Source organism: Zea mays, chromosome 3, assembly GCF_902167145.1.
Source record: "Zea mays cultivar B73 chromosome 3, Zm-B73-REFERENCE-NAM-5.0, whole genome shotgun sequence".
Taxonomy (NCBI): domain Eukaryota; kingdom Viridiplantae; phylum Streptophyta; class Magnoliopsida; order Poales; family Poaceae; genus Zea; species Zea mays.
In genome coordinates, this window is record NC_050098.1 from 82,781,458 (window position 1) to 82,799,068 (window position 17,611).

The 17,611-nt window shown below is 52.3% G+C and overlaps 1 protein-coding gene across 4 annotated transcripts in view; it reads left to right on the forward strand.

Annotated features, from left to right (window-relative positions):
* Positions 1-14,654, forward strand: part of LOC100216683 (uncharacterized) — a 53,692-nt gene extending 39,038 nt beyond the window's left edge. Inside the window, exons 10-11 of one of the 4 annotated variants that reach the window (XR_004856888.1) lie at positions 9,378-9,469; positions 14,296-14,615. Coding sequence is in view for 3 of the 4 variants with exons in the window: in NM_001360079.1 (NP_001347008.1) it covers positions 9,378-9,469; positions 14,296-14,469 (266 nt within the window). In the remaining variant the exon portion in view is untranslated. Of the gene's footprint in view, positions 1-2,746; positions 2,990-9,377; positions 9,470-14,295 lie in introns of those variants that run through there. The other 3 variants (NM_001360079.1, XM_035965674.1, XM_035965675.1) reach the window with 3 other exon arrangements.
* The last annotated feature ends 2,957 nt before the right edge of the window (positions 14,655-17,611 follow it).

A 17,611-nucleotide genomic window follows, 5' to 3' on the forward strand; every position in this document is an offset into this window, starting at 1 on the left:
GACCAAACGGGTCGAACTCCATGGAACAAGAGTTGTTAGTAGTGAACTGACGGATGGAAAGACGATTTTGAATAATGTGGGGAGCAACAAGAACGTTGGATAAACGGGAAGGACCGGGGAGGACCGCGTCACCGACTAAGGTGACGGGAAGGGCAGAGCCGTTTCCAACCACGATGGAGGACGGAAGGGAGGGGTGGGGGGGGGGAGGTGGAAGACAGAATACCTGCGTCCGGGGTGGTGTGGTAGGAGGCACCGAAGTCAGCCACCTAGTCAGAGACTGAGGTGGGTGGGGCCAGCGTCATTGTGGATGAGTTGGCGAGAGACTGCGTGTCCCACCCATTGGTCTAGGCCCCCCACACGGGTGGGGACGGAGGCCCAGGGAGGTGAAGGAGCCCCTGCGAGGCTGGGGAGGTGCCGAGGGCGCCGCCGGAGGTGGAGCGGCAAAGAAAACTTGCTGAGGGGTGGTGGGGCGAGGGGCCGAGGTGTCCGCCAACGGCCCGGGCCACATCTGGATGGTGCCAGTCCACGAGTTGTAGAAGGATGGCCACTGGGAGCCACCCGGTGAATGGCGTCGGCCGCCCGTCGTGCCACCTCGTCCACTCTTGCGACCACGGCCGCGACTACGACCGCGACCCCTCTGGAGCCAGTAGGCTGCAGAAGAGCTCCAGGCGGCGGGGGACCGGAGTGCGGTGAAGAGGATCCCCCCGGAGGCAAAGGGGGGAGCTTGAGGAGCGTTGTAGAGCGCCGTGGCGGGAGCGGCGGTCGCAATGGCGGAGAGGCAAAGCTTCTCGAGAAGCAGATTGTTCTTGGTCTCCGCAAAGGTAGGAAAAGGCTTCATGCGGGTGAGGATGGGCGTCACACGATCGAAGCGAGGGCTCAAGCCTCGGAGGAGGTTGAGCACGAGGCACTCGTCGGTGATGGGGGCCCTGAGGGTGCGAAGAGTGTCCGCTATCGTCTTCATCTGACGACAGTACTCGTCCATAGAGAGATCGCCCTGAGCAAGCTGACGGAAGGCGGTCTCGAGGTACAAAATCCGAGTCTGGCGGTGGCCGAGGAACTGAGCCTCAAGGGCACCCCAGATCCGGTGAGCAGTGTCATCCGGTACGCGAACGATGTCCTGAAGTTCGGCCGTGAGGGTGCCATGAATCCAGGAGAGCACCACCTCGTCCATCAGAAGCCAATCCTCTGACGGGCCAGTGATCGCTGAGAGGACGTGGTCGGCGAGGGCGTACCGGCGGAGGGTCTGCAAGACCTGATCGCGCCACCGGGGGTACTGAATGGAGTTCGGCGCAAGGACGTCAGTGACGGTTGCCCGGATGTTGGTGAGGGCCGCCGCCTGAGCATGAAGAGAAGCGCGAAGGGTTGAGGTCGGGGCGGGCGCGGGCTCGAAGGTGTGGGCGCTGTGGCGAGCGGATGTGGGGGAGCCATCCGACTCGCCCTTGCCAGCGAGACGGCGATAGGTCTCGGCGTACTGGCGCTCAATGGCGTCGACAACCGCCTGCTCCTGCTTAAGAGCACGTGCGGCGTCCTGGGCCCGTTGGCGAGCAGCCGTAACGGCTGCCCAGGTGGCAGCGAGAATGGCAGCAGCAGCATCCGAAGGAGCGCGCAGGGAGGGTGATGGCGGACGGCTGAGTGTAGACAGTGGTCGCCAGGGGGCAGCCACGCACGGGGGCCCTCCAATCGTGTCGAGAGGAACATGTGGAAAGCCCGGCGCCAGCAGCTGGGAGCGAAGCAGGGCGGCATCCGACAGGAAGAATGCAAGAGATAGCAGGGACCCATCTGGGCCTGGGGCGGCCGCGAGGGTGGTGAATTGGGTCGGCGCCGGCGGGGGTGGCTCGGCAGTGGGGGGCAGCGCAGCGGTGAGGACATAGGCGTGCCCCGGCGGCGTGACAGGAGCAGCGACGGGGCGCGCAGGGCTGGAGGGGGTGCAAGGACTGTCGGCGGCGCACTGGCCATGGAGGGGAGGGTCGGCAGGGAGGCTGGGGTGGTCGGCGGTGCCCCTACCGCAGGGGAGAGAGCCGCCGGAGGTGCGGCAGGCCCTGTCGGCACGCCGGCCGTGGGGAAGCAGGCCACCGGAGGGGCGTCGAGGCCTGATGGCGCTCCTGCGCCGAGGGGGAGGGGCGCCGGAGGAGCGGCAAGGGGCGGCGGCGCGACGGCTGCGGGAGAAGGGGCCGCCATGGGCGCTGGAAAGCCCGGCGGCGCGCCGGCGGCCGGAGTGTCGGGCGCAAGGGCGACGCGGTAAGAGAGGGAGGGGAGGGAAGGCCTCATAGGCGGCAGAGGGGAGGGGGCGGCAGTCGGCCCACCATGGAGGGGTGGGGGAGGGGTGGCGACGGCTGTAGGCCTGATACCATGTGAGAGAGTCTGTTACAATGAAACTCTAACAGCTACAGTGTACAGGGATATAGAACCCTAGTGGGCTAGGCCCATATACACAGATAGCTAACACATATATATAGATCGGGAACCCTAATCCTAATGGGTTGGCAGCCCAACAATGGTGCTAGCCCACCAATACATACATTTAGGAACACACAGTCTACATCCCCTCCCCCCCCGAAGTCACAACGGGGGCACCACACACGATGAGACTAGAGAAGATTCGAAGGTAGTAGCCGACGAGCTGAAATCCCCCTGCAGTCGCAGTGTCGTGTGGGTGGACCTACCCATTCAGGTCCCAAGCAATGGCAGGTCCTTCTCTGCAGTGTTGGTTTTAGTGGTTGGTAATGGTGTGAATACTCTTTTTCAGGTTGATAAATGGATTAATGGAAAAGGTCGCTGACATCGCACCAAGGCTGATCTGCACCATATCTAAAAGAATTATCAACAAAAGAACAGTGCAAGAGGCTATGGTCAATAGGAGATGGATTGGTGATATTAGAGGCGCTCTATCAGTAGGGGCCTTGATTGATTTTCTGCACCTCTGGGAAGCTCTATCGGATTCACCGTTGCATCCTGATATTGAAGACAAGCATATTTTCTCCATAGCGCCAGATGGTAATTACTCGGCTAAAACTGCTTATGCTGGTCTCTTGCAGGGTTCGTGCTCCTTTGATCATCATAAAAGGATCTGGAAATCTTGGATGCCACCCAAGTGCCTTTTCTTCCTGTGGCTGGTGGCACACAACAAATGCTGGACTGCTGATAGGATGAAAAAAGAGGCATGAACCACCCGGTTAGGTGCCCTCTATGTGATCAAGAACCTGAAAGCATTGATCACCCACTGGTCTCCTGTGTATTCTCAAGAGTGTTCTGGTACAACCTTTTGAGAAAGTTTGGGTTGCACAGCTTATCCCCTCAGCAAGTGGAGACTTCCTTCTTTGGTTGGTGGGAGAGATCCTCGGCTCAGGTCCTCAGTATGAGAAAGAAAGGACTGGACTCTCTTATTGCCTTAGGGGCCTGGATGATTTGGAATCATAGGAACAAGGTGGTGTTTGATGGAAGGACCCCTTGTATCTCCTTCCTTCTTCATGCTGCTGATGAGGAAAGGGAGATATGGCAACTGGCTGGTGCCAAAGGGCTTTCCTTTTTGGCCGGCCAAGCTTCCTAGCTCCTATGGTTGTAGTTTCTTAGTCATAATTTTTATGGATAGTTTTGTGTATGCCTGCTTCTGGCCTCCATAAGGAGTGCTTTGTACCTGGGTCTTTACGACCCCCTTTTCCCCTCTACTTTAATATATGTGTGCGCAGTTCTCCTGCGCTCTTTTCGAAAAAAAATGTTGTGGCTGGAGTAGAGACCGGTGTGCACTCCATGTAGATGATAACCCCTGGATGACGAGGTAGCTGAAATCGAGGTGGTGCGCAGCAACATCCTCATTCTTCGGGGGTGGGGTCGACGTTGGAGCATCATTGATCGGAAGGGCGACACAAAATGGACATCAGCATCCTCATGGGCCTTCTTGCTTCTTTTCGCGTTCGATCGTCGAGGAGTCGCGCTAGGAAAGCCAACGATAGCGCACGTGTCTGCCTGGTCCTAGGTGACCGCGCCCGCCAGAGGGGCCACGCGGTGGTGGCAGAATAGAAGGGACAATGGCGGATTCGGCCGGGAAGGCCACGATAGCGACAGATCTAGCCATGAAGACGGCGATCCGGCCAAATAATGACGGATCTGGCTGGGAAGGCCACACCAATGGTGGATCTGGCTGGGAAGGCCACACTAATGAGGAGAGCACGACGACCAAGGCATCGTCGGTCAGAGCAGGTGCAAACAGGCATGACCCGGTGGTGGGGGCGCCGGATCTGGGGAGGGGTAAAGAGGTCATGAGGGCCATGGCTGGTGGCGCGATGGCTGGGGATAGAGAGCCTAGCCGCGGCGACCATGGCCGAGGTCGCACCCGCGGTCGTGATGCCCAGGGCGTCGGAGAAGACAGCGACACTCGAGTTGGAGAGTTGTCCGTCTTGCAGAGAGGTCGGTGATGATCTAGGCCGGGAGGGCGGCCCTCCTAGGTGGTGGCGCGACGAGGAGGCGGGAGCATGCCTAGGAGGCGGCACAACCAGGCCGGCGGCGCGGCAGTGCTGCAGGGGCCAACGGGAGGAGAGTCGACGGATGCGCGACCAGAGGGGAGGAGGTCCGACAGCGAGACCGGTGGCTGCGTAGACGGGGTTAGGGCCGGCGGTGGGATGGGTGCCGCCTTGGGAGGGAAGGATGAGCCTCCCGGGGACGGCGGCGCAAAAGCGGGTGACATCGACTGTGTAAGAGGTGGCCGGCGATTGTGGGGTGGGAGGGAGGAGGGAAAGAAACCCTAGCTTTGATACCATGTAAGAGATTGGAAAGCTTGTCTATTGCATAGAAGATGGTTACATATATATAGACCGAGAACACTAACTCTAATGGGCCGGCAGCCCAACAGTGGTGCCAGCCCACCTACACATACATATAGGAACACACACTCTCACATTAAGACCAGGAATCCTAACTCCAATGATTAAGTAATGTTATAGTAGGCTATATCTTATGTCTCCACATATTCTCCTCTCACGAAGAAGTTGTCTGCAAGCCATAAGACCCTATTTGAAGCTTTGAGAAGTGATTTGATGAAATGAGATAGGTTGTTAGGATCTGAAAATTTTGCATTTTTATCTACTGCATGTAGATAACCAATTTTTACATAAGAGTTTTGCCAAATAAGCCTAAAAATGCTTTTCCTAATTCAGTTCTCGCTTAAAATCACTTTTTACTTGTAGTTTATCTTAGAGAATCCAAAGAGAATTGTTTCTAGTCACATTCACTTCTATTGTTTTCGGTCATGTAGTCACTTCTCTTGGAGAATCACTTCTCACATAGAATCAAGAGTTTGCACCGGTGGACCTACGTGGAAGCGTTTGCACCATTTCTCCTTGCGCCACTTCACTATAAGCTGCTCCTTGCGTCAATCATCCCACTGTTGGGCTGGCACCACTGTTGGGAGACGCATAGCAGAAGCCTGATCTTCAGGAGGGGTCAACGATTGGCAGGGCGACACAACAAAAAAGCACCAGCAGGCCGACCTTCTTGCTTCTTCGATCGTCCGGGCATCAAGGAGCCTCGCCCGGAAGGCCGACAGCAGCGCACGCGTCAGCGCTGGTCATGGTGTCCGCGCCCGCGGCAGAATAGATGGGGAAACGCCAAATCCGGCCAAAGGGACGGCGGATCCAGCCGGGAAGACGCGATCCAGCCAAAGGGACGGCGGATCGAGCCGGAAAGGTTGTAGCAATGTGGATCCACCGGGAAGGCCGCAGCAGCGACGGAACCAGCGATGGTGATGAAGGGGGTGGGCGGCGGGGCGGGTCCAGTCGGTAGGGGCCTGCGCCGGACCTGGCAAGGGGTGTGAATGGCGCCGGCGACATGAGAAGGTCGAAGGGTGAGGCGCTGCTGCGCTGAGCGCCATGGGACCCAGGGAGGCCGACGGCCATGGGGCAGAGAGCTCCATCCGTCCTACTGCTTGAGGAAGCGAGGGCACCGAGCAAGGCTCTTGCAGGGGAGAAAAGAAAGCAGGGGCGATGGGGAGCACCGTATGAGGAGTAGCTCGGCCAGGCTGCTGCGTCGAGTAGAGCAGCGGTGCGCGGCCGAAGCTGGGCGAAGCATAGGAGACCGACAGCATGCTCCAAGGAGGAAGACGGCTGGGTGAAGCAGGCACGCTAGCATGAGGGGCCGCGCCGGTGCTGGCCATGGGCGCGCCGGCCTAAGGAGCGCGGAAGTAGGCTGGTGGCCGCCAATCCGGGGCTGGCGGGCTGGATTTGGGGGGGGAGCGCGGAAGCAGGGAGGGGGGGGGGGGCGACGGGGTACGCAGGTGGGGCGTGCCATGGGAGCAAGGAGCACGCAGGCGCGCGCGCTGGAGGGTGGATGCCACACTGGCTGGTGGAGGGCCACCGGCGGCGGATCTGGGCCGCAGTTGGTGGCTCTGCAGGTGGACGCAGCCGCGGCGCTGGTTGGCTTGCGGGCGCTTGAGCGCGGCCGCGAGCGCGTTGGATAGCGTCGGGCTGGCCAGCTGCTGCTGAAGGAGCCGCGCTGTGAAGGAGGTGGCGGGCGTACACGGTGCACCAGTCGCTCACCGCGGAGGCGGCCGCGGCGCTACAACTCTCGCTGGGCCTGGCGCGCCGCGTCGGGGCCGCCGCACCAGGGCTGCCCCCGGCCGGAGGAGCCGCGCCATGGCTGCGCCCGAGCTCGCTTGGAGACGCGGCGCCGCGGACAGGGAGCGACGAGAGATGGTGGCCGGCTGGAGGTTGAAGACGAACAAGGAGGAGTGGAGCTTGGGCGTTTGCTGTGATTACCGGTGAGGTGGAGCAGGGAGTGTCGGGCTCCATGGCAGGGGTGAGCTGCTGGGCGGCCATGGCTGAAGTCCTTGCGTCCATGGTGATAGGGAAATAGGGTCAAACCTTTTCCTAAATAATTTTGGTGGTTGAATTGCCCAACACAAATAATTGGACTAACTAGTTTGCTCTAGATTATAAGTTCTACAGGTGCCAAAGGTTCAACACAAACCAATAAAGAGGTCAAAGTTAAGGTTCAAAAGAAAGGAGCAAAAGAAACCGAAGGTTGCCCTGGTTGCCACCGGACAGTGTCCGGTGCACCAGGGTGGATCAACTTAAACTCCTCACCTTCGGGTTTCTGGAAAAACTACTCTGTTATAATTCACCGGACTGTCCGGTGTGCCACCGAACTGTCCGGTGTGACAGCGGAGCAACGACTACAACGCAACGGTCGACTCCAACGGAAACCTGAAAAGCGCTACAGTACGCGATCAGTTCGCGTAGAAGTCAGAGCAGCGCCAGAAGGCGCACCGGACAGTGAACAATACCTGTCCGGTGCACCACCGGACTGTCCGGTGGCTCAGGCTGTCAGAGCTCCAACGGTTGGGTGACGTGGCTGGCGCACCGGACAGTGTCCGGTGGCGCACCGGACTGTCCGGTGCGCCCATCAACAGCAGCCCAACGCCAACGGTTGGTTTGTGGTTGGGGCTATAAATACCCCAACCACCACCACTTTAAGGCATCCAAGTTTTCAGCCATTGCATTCAATACAAGAGCTCTAGACTTCACTCCAAGACACAAAACAAAAGATCAAATCCTCTCCAAGTCCCAAACTCATTCAAAAGACTTAGTGACTTGTGAGAGAGAGACATTTGTGTTCATTTGAGTTCTTGTCGCTTGGATCGCTTTTCTTCTTCCTCCATTCTTGTTCTCAAGCAAGAGACACCAAGTTGTGGTGGTCTTTGTAAGGGGTCTAAGTGACCCGTTGATTAAGGAGAAAAGCTCACTCGGTCTAGGTGACTGTTTGAGAGAGGGAAAGAGTTGAAAGAGACCCGGTCTTTGTGACCACCTCAACGGGGAGTAGGTTTGCAAGAACCGAACCTCGGTAAAACAAATCACCGTGTCATCCGCTTTTATTTGCTTGTGATTTGTTTTCGACCTCTCTAACGGACTCGGTTTTATTCCTAACGCTAACTCGGCTTATAGTTGTGCTTAAAAGTTTATAAATTTCAGATTTGCCTATTGACCCCCCCTCTAGGCGACTTTCACATGGAGGGGGCTCCGTTCAGCCACCATGGGAAGGAGTCCGGCTTGGAGGTGGTGGTCGAGGAGGGTGCTGGAGCTCACATGTTATGGCTGTGGAGGTGGGAGGCCGCCCACGGGAGGGAAGGTAGGGCCTTCCGGGGGCAGCGATGGCAGGCGGCGGCTGTGGGGGTGGGAGGGAGCCGCCGGCGGCTGCAGTGGGAGGTGGGAGGAAAACCCTAAACCCAACCCTTTGATACTATGTAGAAGGATGAACTTGTTGTTGTATTGATAATAGATGGGATACAATATATATAGAGACTCAACCCTAACCCTAATGGACCGGCAACCCAACAGTGGTGCCGGCCCACATACACTCACACACACAGTCTAACAATTTGGATGAGCATTGTCTCTCTTAATGAACCTTTCAAAGAAGATGAGGAGGTGATATTATGCAATAGAGCCGTGTCTCGGACTTGCACCTTCGAAGACTATCATTATGATATTTCTATATTTGCCAAGCTACAAGATTGCAAGAATGATAAGTGAAACCATCCCATTTCTAGTCTCCTACATTTCATAGATGGAAATATCAAATCAAATAAACAAAATGAAACAAAATAGACAAGCATTCTATCTAGCATTGTTTGTTATGTGCGGATATAGCGAAAGAGCCTCTAGCGTAATGATTAAGGCTTCCGAGTATCATCTCTAGGTCCCGGGTTCGATCCCCCTTGTGGACGAATTTCAGGCTTGGTTAAAAAAATCCCCTCGCTGTGCCCCGCCCGCTCTCGGGGACCGATATCCTGCGCGCCACCCTCCGGTTGTTCCGCCGATGCAGAGTGGACAGTTGATCGACCCGTTAGTGATAGGGGGACAAGGTTCGGGGGTTTTATCGACCGGGACCATGTTTCGGTCTCTTCTTAATATGACTCCGGGAGGATATTTTTTCCCTCCCCGGCCGAGTTTTTTTGTTATGTGCAGATATTAATATTTTTCATTCTAAATCTCAATATCTTTGATGAATTTAATATTGATTTTTCCGGTTTATTTAACTGTGTACTACATACATGAATTTGTGAGGACTTTTTTAAAACATTGCAACATGTTGGGTTAATTATATTTTGGCTAAAGGGAACACTGAATTCCAGGACCCATGTTCTCGATTGTATCTAGGAGCCAGAATATAGGGTCTGAAAGCATCATCACTAAAATTTGACTTGCATGATTGGTTTCATTCCGAATTATTAGTGAAACACGTTTACAATCAACTAGGTACTTCAATGCCACAAAATAAAGTAAACCTTCTGCATTTGTTTCTTGTATCTCTCATTTCGTATTTTACATGCTCAACATCTACGTGACACTTGCATGATGATTTCATATTATTTTTATTGTTTCCATTAGGAGTGATACTGAGGCCTGGTTTTATTCATGGAACTCGTCGAGTGGGCAGTGTAAAGATACCTCTTGGTCTTGTCGGTTCTCCTATGCAGATGGTGATACTTCTCTTTCCTCACTTCTTTGAATCCATTTAAATACTAAGTGAAGTCTAAGTTATTATTATGGGTGGTATGCATATTTTGGTTTTCAGCTACTGGCAGTGAGGTAGCTGCAACAATGCACCTAAAATTGGTTGTAATAGATTCTTTTCCATGGCTTTATGTGTTCTAATTCATGTATAATCTAGTGGCAAATCAAACTTAATTGAAGTAGTTTTAGTGCCATATTTGCAGTTTCAGACTTGGATGACAAATCTTCAATAATGCGATCTCTGAAATCATAACTGCTATAATTTTAAACATATAATGCACAGGATAAGTGAAGAGGATCTATAGAGCATTCTAAATGCTATTTTGAAATTAGTAGCAGCGAACATGCAAATGAATAAATTGGAAAAACATATGTTTAGAGCATCTCCAAAAGACTGGCCAAATGGCTCGTGAAACCAAATTTTGGTTACGCAACAGCAAATAACTCTCCAACATACTAGCTATCTAATTCGCCAAGCTATCCGACTCTGACTAGTCAAACTAAATAGATATTCTGTTAGAGTGATATGCTACATATAGAGTGTAATCTTTATAAAAAAATGAGTTAAATAGAGAGTCAAAAATAAAGAATCTCTTGGAGATGTTCTTAGTAAAACACCTTTTTTGAGAAACCATTGCATGCCAAATGCAATTGAGTTTAAGGTGGTAGAATTGAATATTTTTTGTTTTTCGATATGAGAGCAATTAATGCTGCTAGGATTTGTCCTTGTTCTACAGAGTCTATCCTATATTTGGTCTCATATATAGATTTCTTGTTCTACACAATATCTATCCTGTATTTGGTCTCGTATATAGATTCCTTGTTCTACACAGTCTCTGTCCTATATTTGGTCTCATATATAGATTCTTTGTTCTACATAGTCTCTGTCCTATATTTGGTCTCATATATAGATTCTTTGTTCTACATAGTCTCTATCATGTAGCGGTGTATATATTCGGGCATAGTGCTCTCATAGTGAAGACAGTACAATTCATAACATAGTATAGAGAGCCAATTTGGGTTATGGTTCTTTCCTTCTCTACGATTTTTTCCTCATGTCGCATTTGCACGTGGTACTGTCATACACAAGGACACTCGACGCTCTACTGCGCGAGGTTGAGTTTCGCTTGTGTTGTTGTGCGTGCTGCCTGTGTGCTATTGTGTTTTGCTCGTGTTGGAGAATGAAGCCCTAACCCTAATCAGTGTTGGGAGGCATATTTATAAGCTAAGTAGTTGGGCCAAGCCATTACACAGAGGGGTATACAGGTAATTACCCCTTCCCCGTAGTCTCAACTCGTCGATCTCCACTGCTTTGTGCGTTGTTGCTGCACGAAATTGGTGGAGAGGTAGATCGCGCTGACGTTGTCGCAGTAGACGAGGGTGGCGCGCTGGAGGGGGTTGTGGAGCTCTTGGAGAAGCTGGCGCAACCAGGAAGCCTCGGCCATGCTGTTGGCCACAACGCGAAACTCGGCCTCAACGCTCAAAGCTAGGTTCTCCCTCCCTCCTCAATAGTCGCCACACCTCTCTTCCCCACTCCCGACGCACCTTTCCTTCTTCCCAGGGCCGCTGCCTCCTCCAAGCGCGCCATCATTTCCCTTCCTCGGCTGCGCCATGGATGGCCCTCCTCTTGGTGCTAGTCACGAAGGTGCGACTCTTCTCCCTGCCGGTGTCGACGCCGCCGGCGCAGGCCAGATCTAGCCAAGGTTTTAAAGTCGTCCGACTAATCGCGATTAGTCACGATTAGTCGGCCTTATCGCTAGCTCGAGCTCGATTAGGGTCTTCGACTCGACTAGAACGACTAGGTAGCGATTAGTCGTCCTAGTCGTCGACTAATCACGATTAGTCGTCCGACTAGGGGTTATGGTCGACTAGTTATGCCTGTTTTGGGCCATTAATCTGGCCTTTATTATGTGGGTCCGCCTACCATCTCTACACAACACAAACGTTGTTTTGCTCTATGCCCCTGCTTGTTCCAATACGGTACACACTGTTGCGCGTGCACTCTTGCCCAGCTCAGCCACCCCTTCTCTAGCGTTGCCGCCCCTTGTACATGACCGCCATCCTCCTCTCCTGCCGCCCTATTGTGCTCTGGCGGCCCTCTGCTCGAGCAGCAACCGGCCCCCCTCCATCGTGTGGCGACTGTAGTCTGCAGAGGCCCCCTCCAGCGCGCTCCTGTCCTCCTCTATTGACTGTTCAGTGGCTGAACAGGCGACTAGGCAACCACTCCTCTGTTTAGAATTCAGAGATCGCGATGAGTACCTCTTCAGACGGTAATTGCCCTGATATTTTGGTTGTTCAGTGTTCTCCGTTCACTAACTAAGCAGTATTGTGGCTGCCTTGGCCTCTTGAATTGTGGCGCCCTTTTCTCTGACGTCGTCTCGCTTGGTCCCCCCATTCAGCAGACGCACGCCGCCGCTGCTGGCCCTTGGGCACTCTTCTACCTACTGGCGTGCGCGTCGGCCTTCCCCAGCTGGTTGCGCTCTCCTTCCCAGCCCCTGACATCCTTCTACGGGGTCCCACCATCCTCTGCCCCTCTGGTTTCGCCTCAGGGGACTCCTACCTCCGTCGTGCCTCCCGTCCCAGGTCCCATGCATGTGCACATCCTTCTTCATGACGACCAGCTTGTTTTCGTGGCCATCGATCGGGCCATGAACCATGTTGTTTGTGATTGTGTCGAGCTCCATCCTCAGCCAAGCCGTCGCATGCCTGGACCGTTTGTCTTCCCCGGTGTTGTGATTGCCTCCTTGGTGATCGGGACCTTGTCGTCTCACTCCCCTCCCAGTAGTAGGAGAGATCCCCCGGGTCACCACAACCCGATTATGTCCTGTGCGCCATCTGAAAGGACCCTGGTGGGCCGCCTAATAGTGGCCCAGTGGTCCTCAATCGGATGGGGACTGGAGATGTCTAGAGAAGGCGCAGACGTGGGCGCGAGAGAACTCGGTCGTGCCTTGTGCATGCGGCGCACACGGAAGTTGGTGGACAGTTTATTGACTGCTACTGGGCGCGACGTGGCGTGGAGGAGACAGAGCGTGGAGATCATGCACCTGGCGTCATTCTCTGCGTCATTCTCTGTAACCCCTATTCAATCGGGAATAAGGTTGAATAGGGGACCCTACGCAAAAACACTGACACTTCACTCGTCTTCAACCTCGAGAGAGGTCATCACTTGTAACTAGAGAGAGAGCTCCAACAATTCCACAAATAGGAAGTAGAAACCACAAGACGTAGGGTATTATGCCTCCGAGTGGCCTGAACCAGTATACTTGTTTGTGTATCAGACGTGCTCTACATGTACCATCGAGATGCCGATCGACATCGCTGTCCTCCCCAAAACACTACCGAACACAACTGCTTTGAAAATACTCGGCGAAGCCTAGAAAGCGTTACATGGGCAAGGAACGCCGTCCGCCACAGCAGCAAGGGCAGCGACGACGCTCGCGGCGGTGAGGGTATCCCCCCACCGGTGGCGTGAGTCCCTGCCCCCCACGCACCCAGCACACGGGCGAGCGCAGGGGAGGTGGCGGTGACACCAGTCCCCCACGCCCTTGCCACCGGCCCCTACGCGCCCGCAGGGTATGCGGCGGCGGCTGCTGGGAGGGGGTGGGGAGGGAATGGGGCGGCCGGGGGAGTGTGCGCGACGCCGGCGCGGAGCGGAGCAGCTGCGCCGCGAGCACCAAGAGGTGCGGCGCGTGCCAAGGAGGAAGAGGTGAAGGGAGGAAATACCTGGGAATAGGAGAGGGGAGGAGGAGGGTCGTGCTCGCCGGCCATGGAGGGCACGGCGGCGGTGAGGGTCGCGTCGGCCTCGCGGCGCGCGTGCGGCGGCGAGCAAGCAGACGCTCTCGGCCGTCGGGCTTCCTGGCGGTCGGAGGCGCGGGCGCGGCAAGCGTGGCGTTGGCGGCCGCGAATGGAGCCGCCGGGAGAGGCGACGCGGGCGCACGTCGTCGGCGGGCGGCCGTCTGTTGCTCTCCCTGGCGGCTTCAGTCTTGGCGCGCGCGGCAGTGGACGGCGGCGGCTGGAGGGGAGGGAAGGCCTAGCTGAATACCATGTTGGAGAGAGTAGAATACATTATTGGGCCAACCCTAGAGGGTGGCTATACAATATTCATACATGGGCCTAATCCATATACTCTAACACAGCTAATTTCAGACTAGGGTTATAAAAAAATCCTCTTATCTAACGTATGCCAAAGCAACAGGTCTCAGGTCCTGCTCGTGGTCGTTTTCGTTCACGTAAGTTATGGTGTTACTGTGTATGGATAGGATAAGGGTCTGTTTGGTTGGGCTGTGGCTGTGAAAAAAGTTGCTGTGGGTTGTGAGCTGTGGAAAAAGCTGCTGTAGACTGTAAGCTGTTAAAAAGCTAAAAACCGTTTGGTGGAAACCACTAAAAGTCGTTAAAAAATCTTCGATATATGTTTTCACAGTTCCATCCGAAAAGCCACTAAAAGCAGGTCCAGAGGTGCTTTCAGATTTGCACTACGAGAAAGTCGGCTTTTAGAAAAAGCTGCTTCCTGGATTCAGCCCTTTGGTTGGCTTTTGGCTTTTAGGGGCACAAAAGCCAAAGCCAAAAGTCAAACCAAACACACCCTAAGAGTCCAGATGTTTTCTTGCGCGAGGTGTTTGTTTTCTTGAAATGCAAAGCGGGGCTGTCGATCGGTATTATTTTGTAAAGCGTGAGGTGGTTATTATTTTGCAACGCTTTATGTAAACTATTATTGTCATAGTATTATATGATATATTTCGTTATGAATTTCTTATGCGACTTGATTGAGTATGAAAATGATCTACCTCTGCAGGTGCTCCAAAATATAAAACCTTTGACTAGGTTACCACTTATCGGGCCGCTATTGACTCCTCCCGTCAGTGCTGCCTCCGTGGGGAAGGTCGCTGTGAGAGCAGCGACGGATCCGGTGTTTCCTCCTGGCATCGTTGATGTCTACGGGATCATGCGTTACAGCGAGCAAAACTAAGCTGCCTCATTCACCGGGCAGTATATACATGCCGCTGTACTTTTGTTACAGCTGTTTCTTTGTTTGTTTTACATGTACTGGTATCCTTCTTTAACTCACTTGTTTACGAGACGATAAACATTCAATAAATATGTATTTTAGCGACATGTCTGTGGTACTGTTTTTTTTTAAAATATTTTATCGTATCTTGAGCACTCAACTGCAACGCGTTTTAAAAAAAATGCCGTGCTGATGAAGCTGTTTTTCTTGTATTAGTCGTGTTTACAGTCTTTCCTCTGTTTCCCTCCTCATTTTTAAGAGTTCTGAATGCAATTATCTGTTGAACAGATGTATTCCTAAGCTGTAGTTGCAACTGCTTGCTCCTTGGACTCACACTGAACACGCAACTGCAGCAGTACGAAGAATCTTTGGCCCTTGTTCAGTTCGAAGTGGATTGAGGGGATTAAAAAGGATTAAACTTGTATAGAAGGGATTAAATTCTCTCTAGTCCCTTGTGTTGGGGACTTGTTTTCAAATGCTATGAATTAAGAACAAGGCAACATAAAAATAGGTTAATGTTAATGCCCTTCGAAGCATTATTTTTTTAAGAATATAACGATCTTCGGAACAAGGTTATGAATGACATACCTTCATTAATACAATATATATCAATGAAAGACGAAGTATATGAAACATGAGAAACAACATGGATAGTCATATGACATCATAATATATCTTTTATTATATAATCATGGATGAATAAGAACAACACATGATTACATTTGTACCTTCGATCTGACAGAAGGTGAAAGTACAAGCGTGACACACGAGCGAGTACAATTCAGTGTGAACAGTACGGGGGTACTGTTCATCTATTTATAAGCACAGGGCACAGCCTGTGTAAAATTACAATAATGACCTTTATATTTACTATTGACTTATGGACAATGCAACGATGCTAGATGACCTTTTTCTCTTTAAGTCGGTTTCTTTTTCCGCCGTTGAGTCGAAGCTCTCTTGCGCATAGCTTCGGAGCAACATCAATATTCGTCTCGACCATGCTTTTCACATCGTGTACGGTTTTGATCCGAGTCCGAAAGTACCTGTTCATATGTTACACTTGGAAAACATTGTTAAATCATGTTTTTGAGGACCTTCGGAAGACGATGGCCCCCAAAAGTAGTCCCTCACAGTATTAATTTGTTAACAAATTCAGACTGCGACATGGACGAAGGCCTTAAGCCGAAGGTCCGAAAAAACACCTTTGCTAGAATAGCAATAATCAATGACAGACGGGGCCCTCGAATTTGCAGCGCCCTAGGTGTATAAATATGGACTCACACCAGCTGCATTTGATACGCTGTTTCTACCATTTGCATTATTTTCTCAATCTTTTAGCTCCTGCTCACTAGCGCTCGCTAAATTTTCAAGCTCTCTGAGCTTCGGTTAAAAACACATTTGCACCATGTCTGGAGAAAAAATGTTCCAGGAAAAGAAGGTTGTTGTGGAGACGAAGCTGACTGAAGAGGCGAAGCTGTTTGAGGAGAACAAGTCTGTGGATCCTTATGTTGCTGGATTTGTTTAGTCGATGGCAAAGACAAACACAGAGAAGATACTGGTGACAACGATATCTATGATGTGGAAAGTGGGGATGAAGATTCTGAGGATCGGCCCTAGCGGCCAAGCCATTTTGTCTTCGGAAAATCGACCATTAAACAGAGTCATCTTGAAAACATGAGAGGAAGGTACTTTCGGGACATGTCTATTGTGAGGGCTGGAGGAGACAACAACGTCCCTGCCCCTGAGGAAAACGAAGTTGTAATTTACCGAAGCTTCTTCAAGGCTGAACTTCGGTTCCCTTTGAGCAAGTTTGTAGTTGAAGTGTTGAAAATCTACCAGATTTTCCTCCATCAGATTACCCCCGAAGCTATAATGAGGATGGGGATTTTTGTCTAGGAAGTAAGGAGTCAAGGGTAAGAGCCAAGCACGAAGTGCTTCTGCAGCATGCACGAACTTTTATATGAGACGAAGGCCATTGGTAAAGAGCAATACCACAACAACTTCGGCTGTTATGGATTTATCGCTCGCCCCAACGCAAGCCACCCGGTGCCAACATTTCGGAAGAGATGGTCATCATGCGCCCCATCTGGTCCCGCTTCAGCCTCCGAAGGCCAAAGGTAAAAATTGATGAGACAGTTGAAGCGTGTCAGAGGGCCTTCAGCACTGTTTGCTCCTTTATTGGGATAAGAGATTTAATTTAAGAACATATAGCCTTCAGGGTATGGCCGCTTGTAGACAACTGGGAAATGCCGAAGGAGACCACCACCGACTCTAGCGAAGGTGGTCTGGTCCGACTGAAGTATACATTTAGGTTTAGGGATAAATTTGATGAGCCAAACGATGATTGGCTGAAGTGCATTGAAGCCACTAGCGACGAGCTACTTGGGGCATACTCTAAGGCCGAGGACAATGCCTTGTCCACAGCTTTCGGGGGTCGGAATAAGAAAAGATTGAATAGGGTATTCGATGCTATTGGCTTCGTATACCCTGACTATTGCTACCTGCTGCGAGGGCAAAGGTTAAAGAGAAAGATTACTGCTTCGAGAAAGGTTGCTGCTTCGGCCATCACAGCTGAGCCAAAGGGCAAGAAGATGAAGGTTCTGACTCACCGGCCGCGTTACATTGAACCAGCCGTGATTCCTGAATTTGGCAAAGGGACCTCTTCAGCTACCGAAACAAAAGAAACTGTTCCAACTGCATAGAGCACTGAACAGTCGGCTATAATGTCGAAGGTGCTTACAGTCGAGCTGGTTGAAACGAAGGTTGATAAGGCTGAAGAGCCAAAAATTGAAGAAATAAAGAAGATGCCAGAGATCTTGAGCCCTCCAACAGAGGCAACAGTGCCGAAGGTACAAAACGGTTCTGCTGTAACTCATAAGAGGAGAAGGATGGCGAATGTGCTGGATGTTGTGTTAGAAACAACAAAAAACCTTGAGTCCTGCTCCTACAAGGAAAGTTGCCGAAGCTACCAAGGCGCAACCCGAAGCTGACACTAAGGAGGCAGAAGTCGAAGCTGCAACAATTCAGGTTGAAACCGAAGATGGGCCTTCAGTGCCCACCGAGATGGAGCCTGCTGACCATAAGGAAAAATCAACAGAGCAGA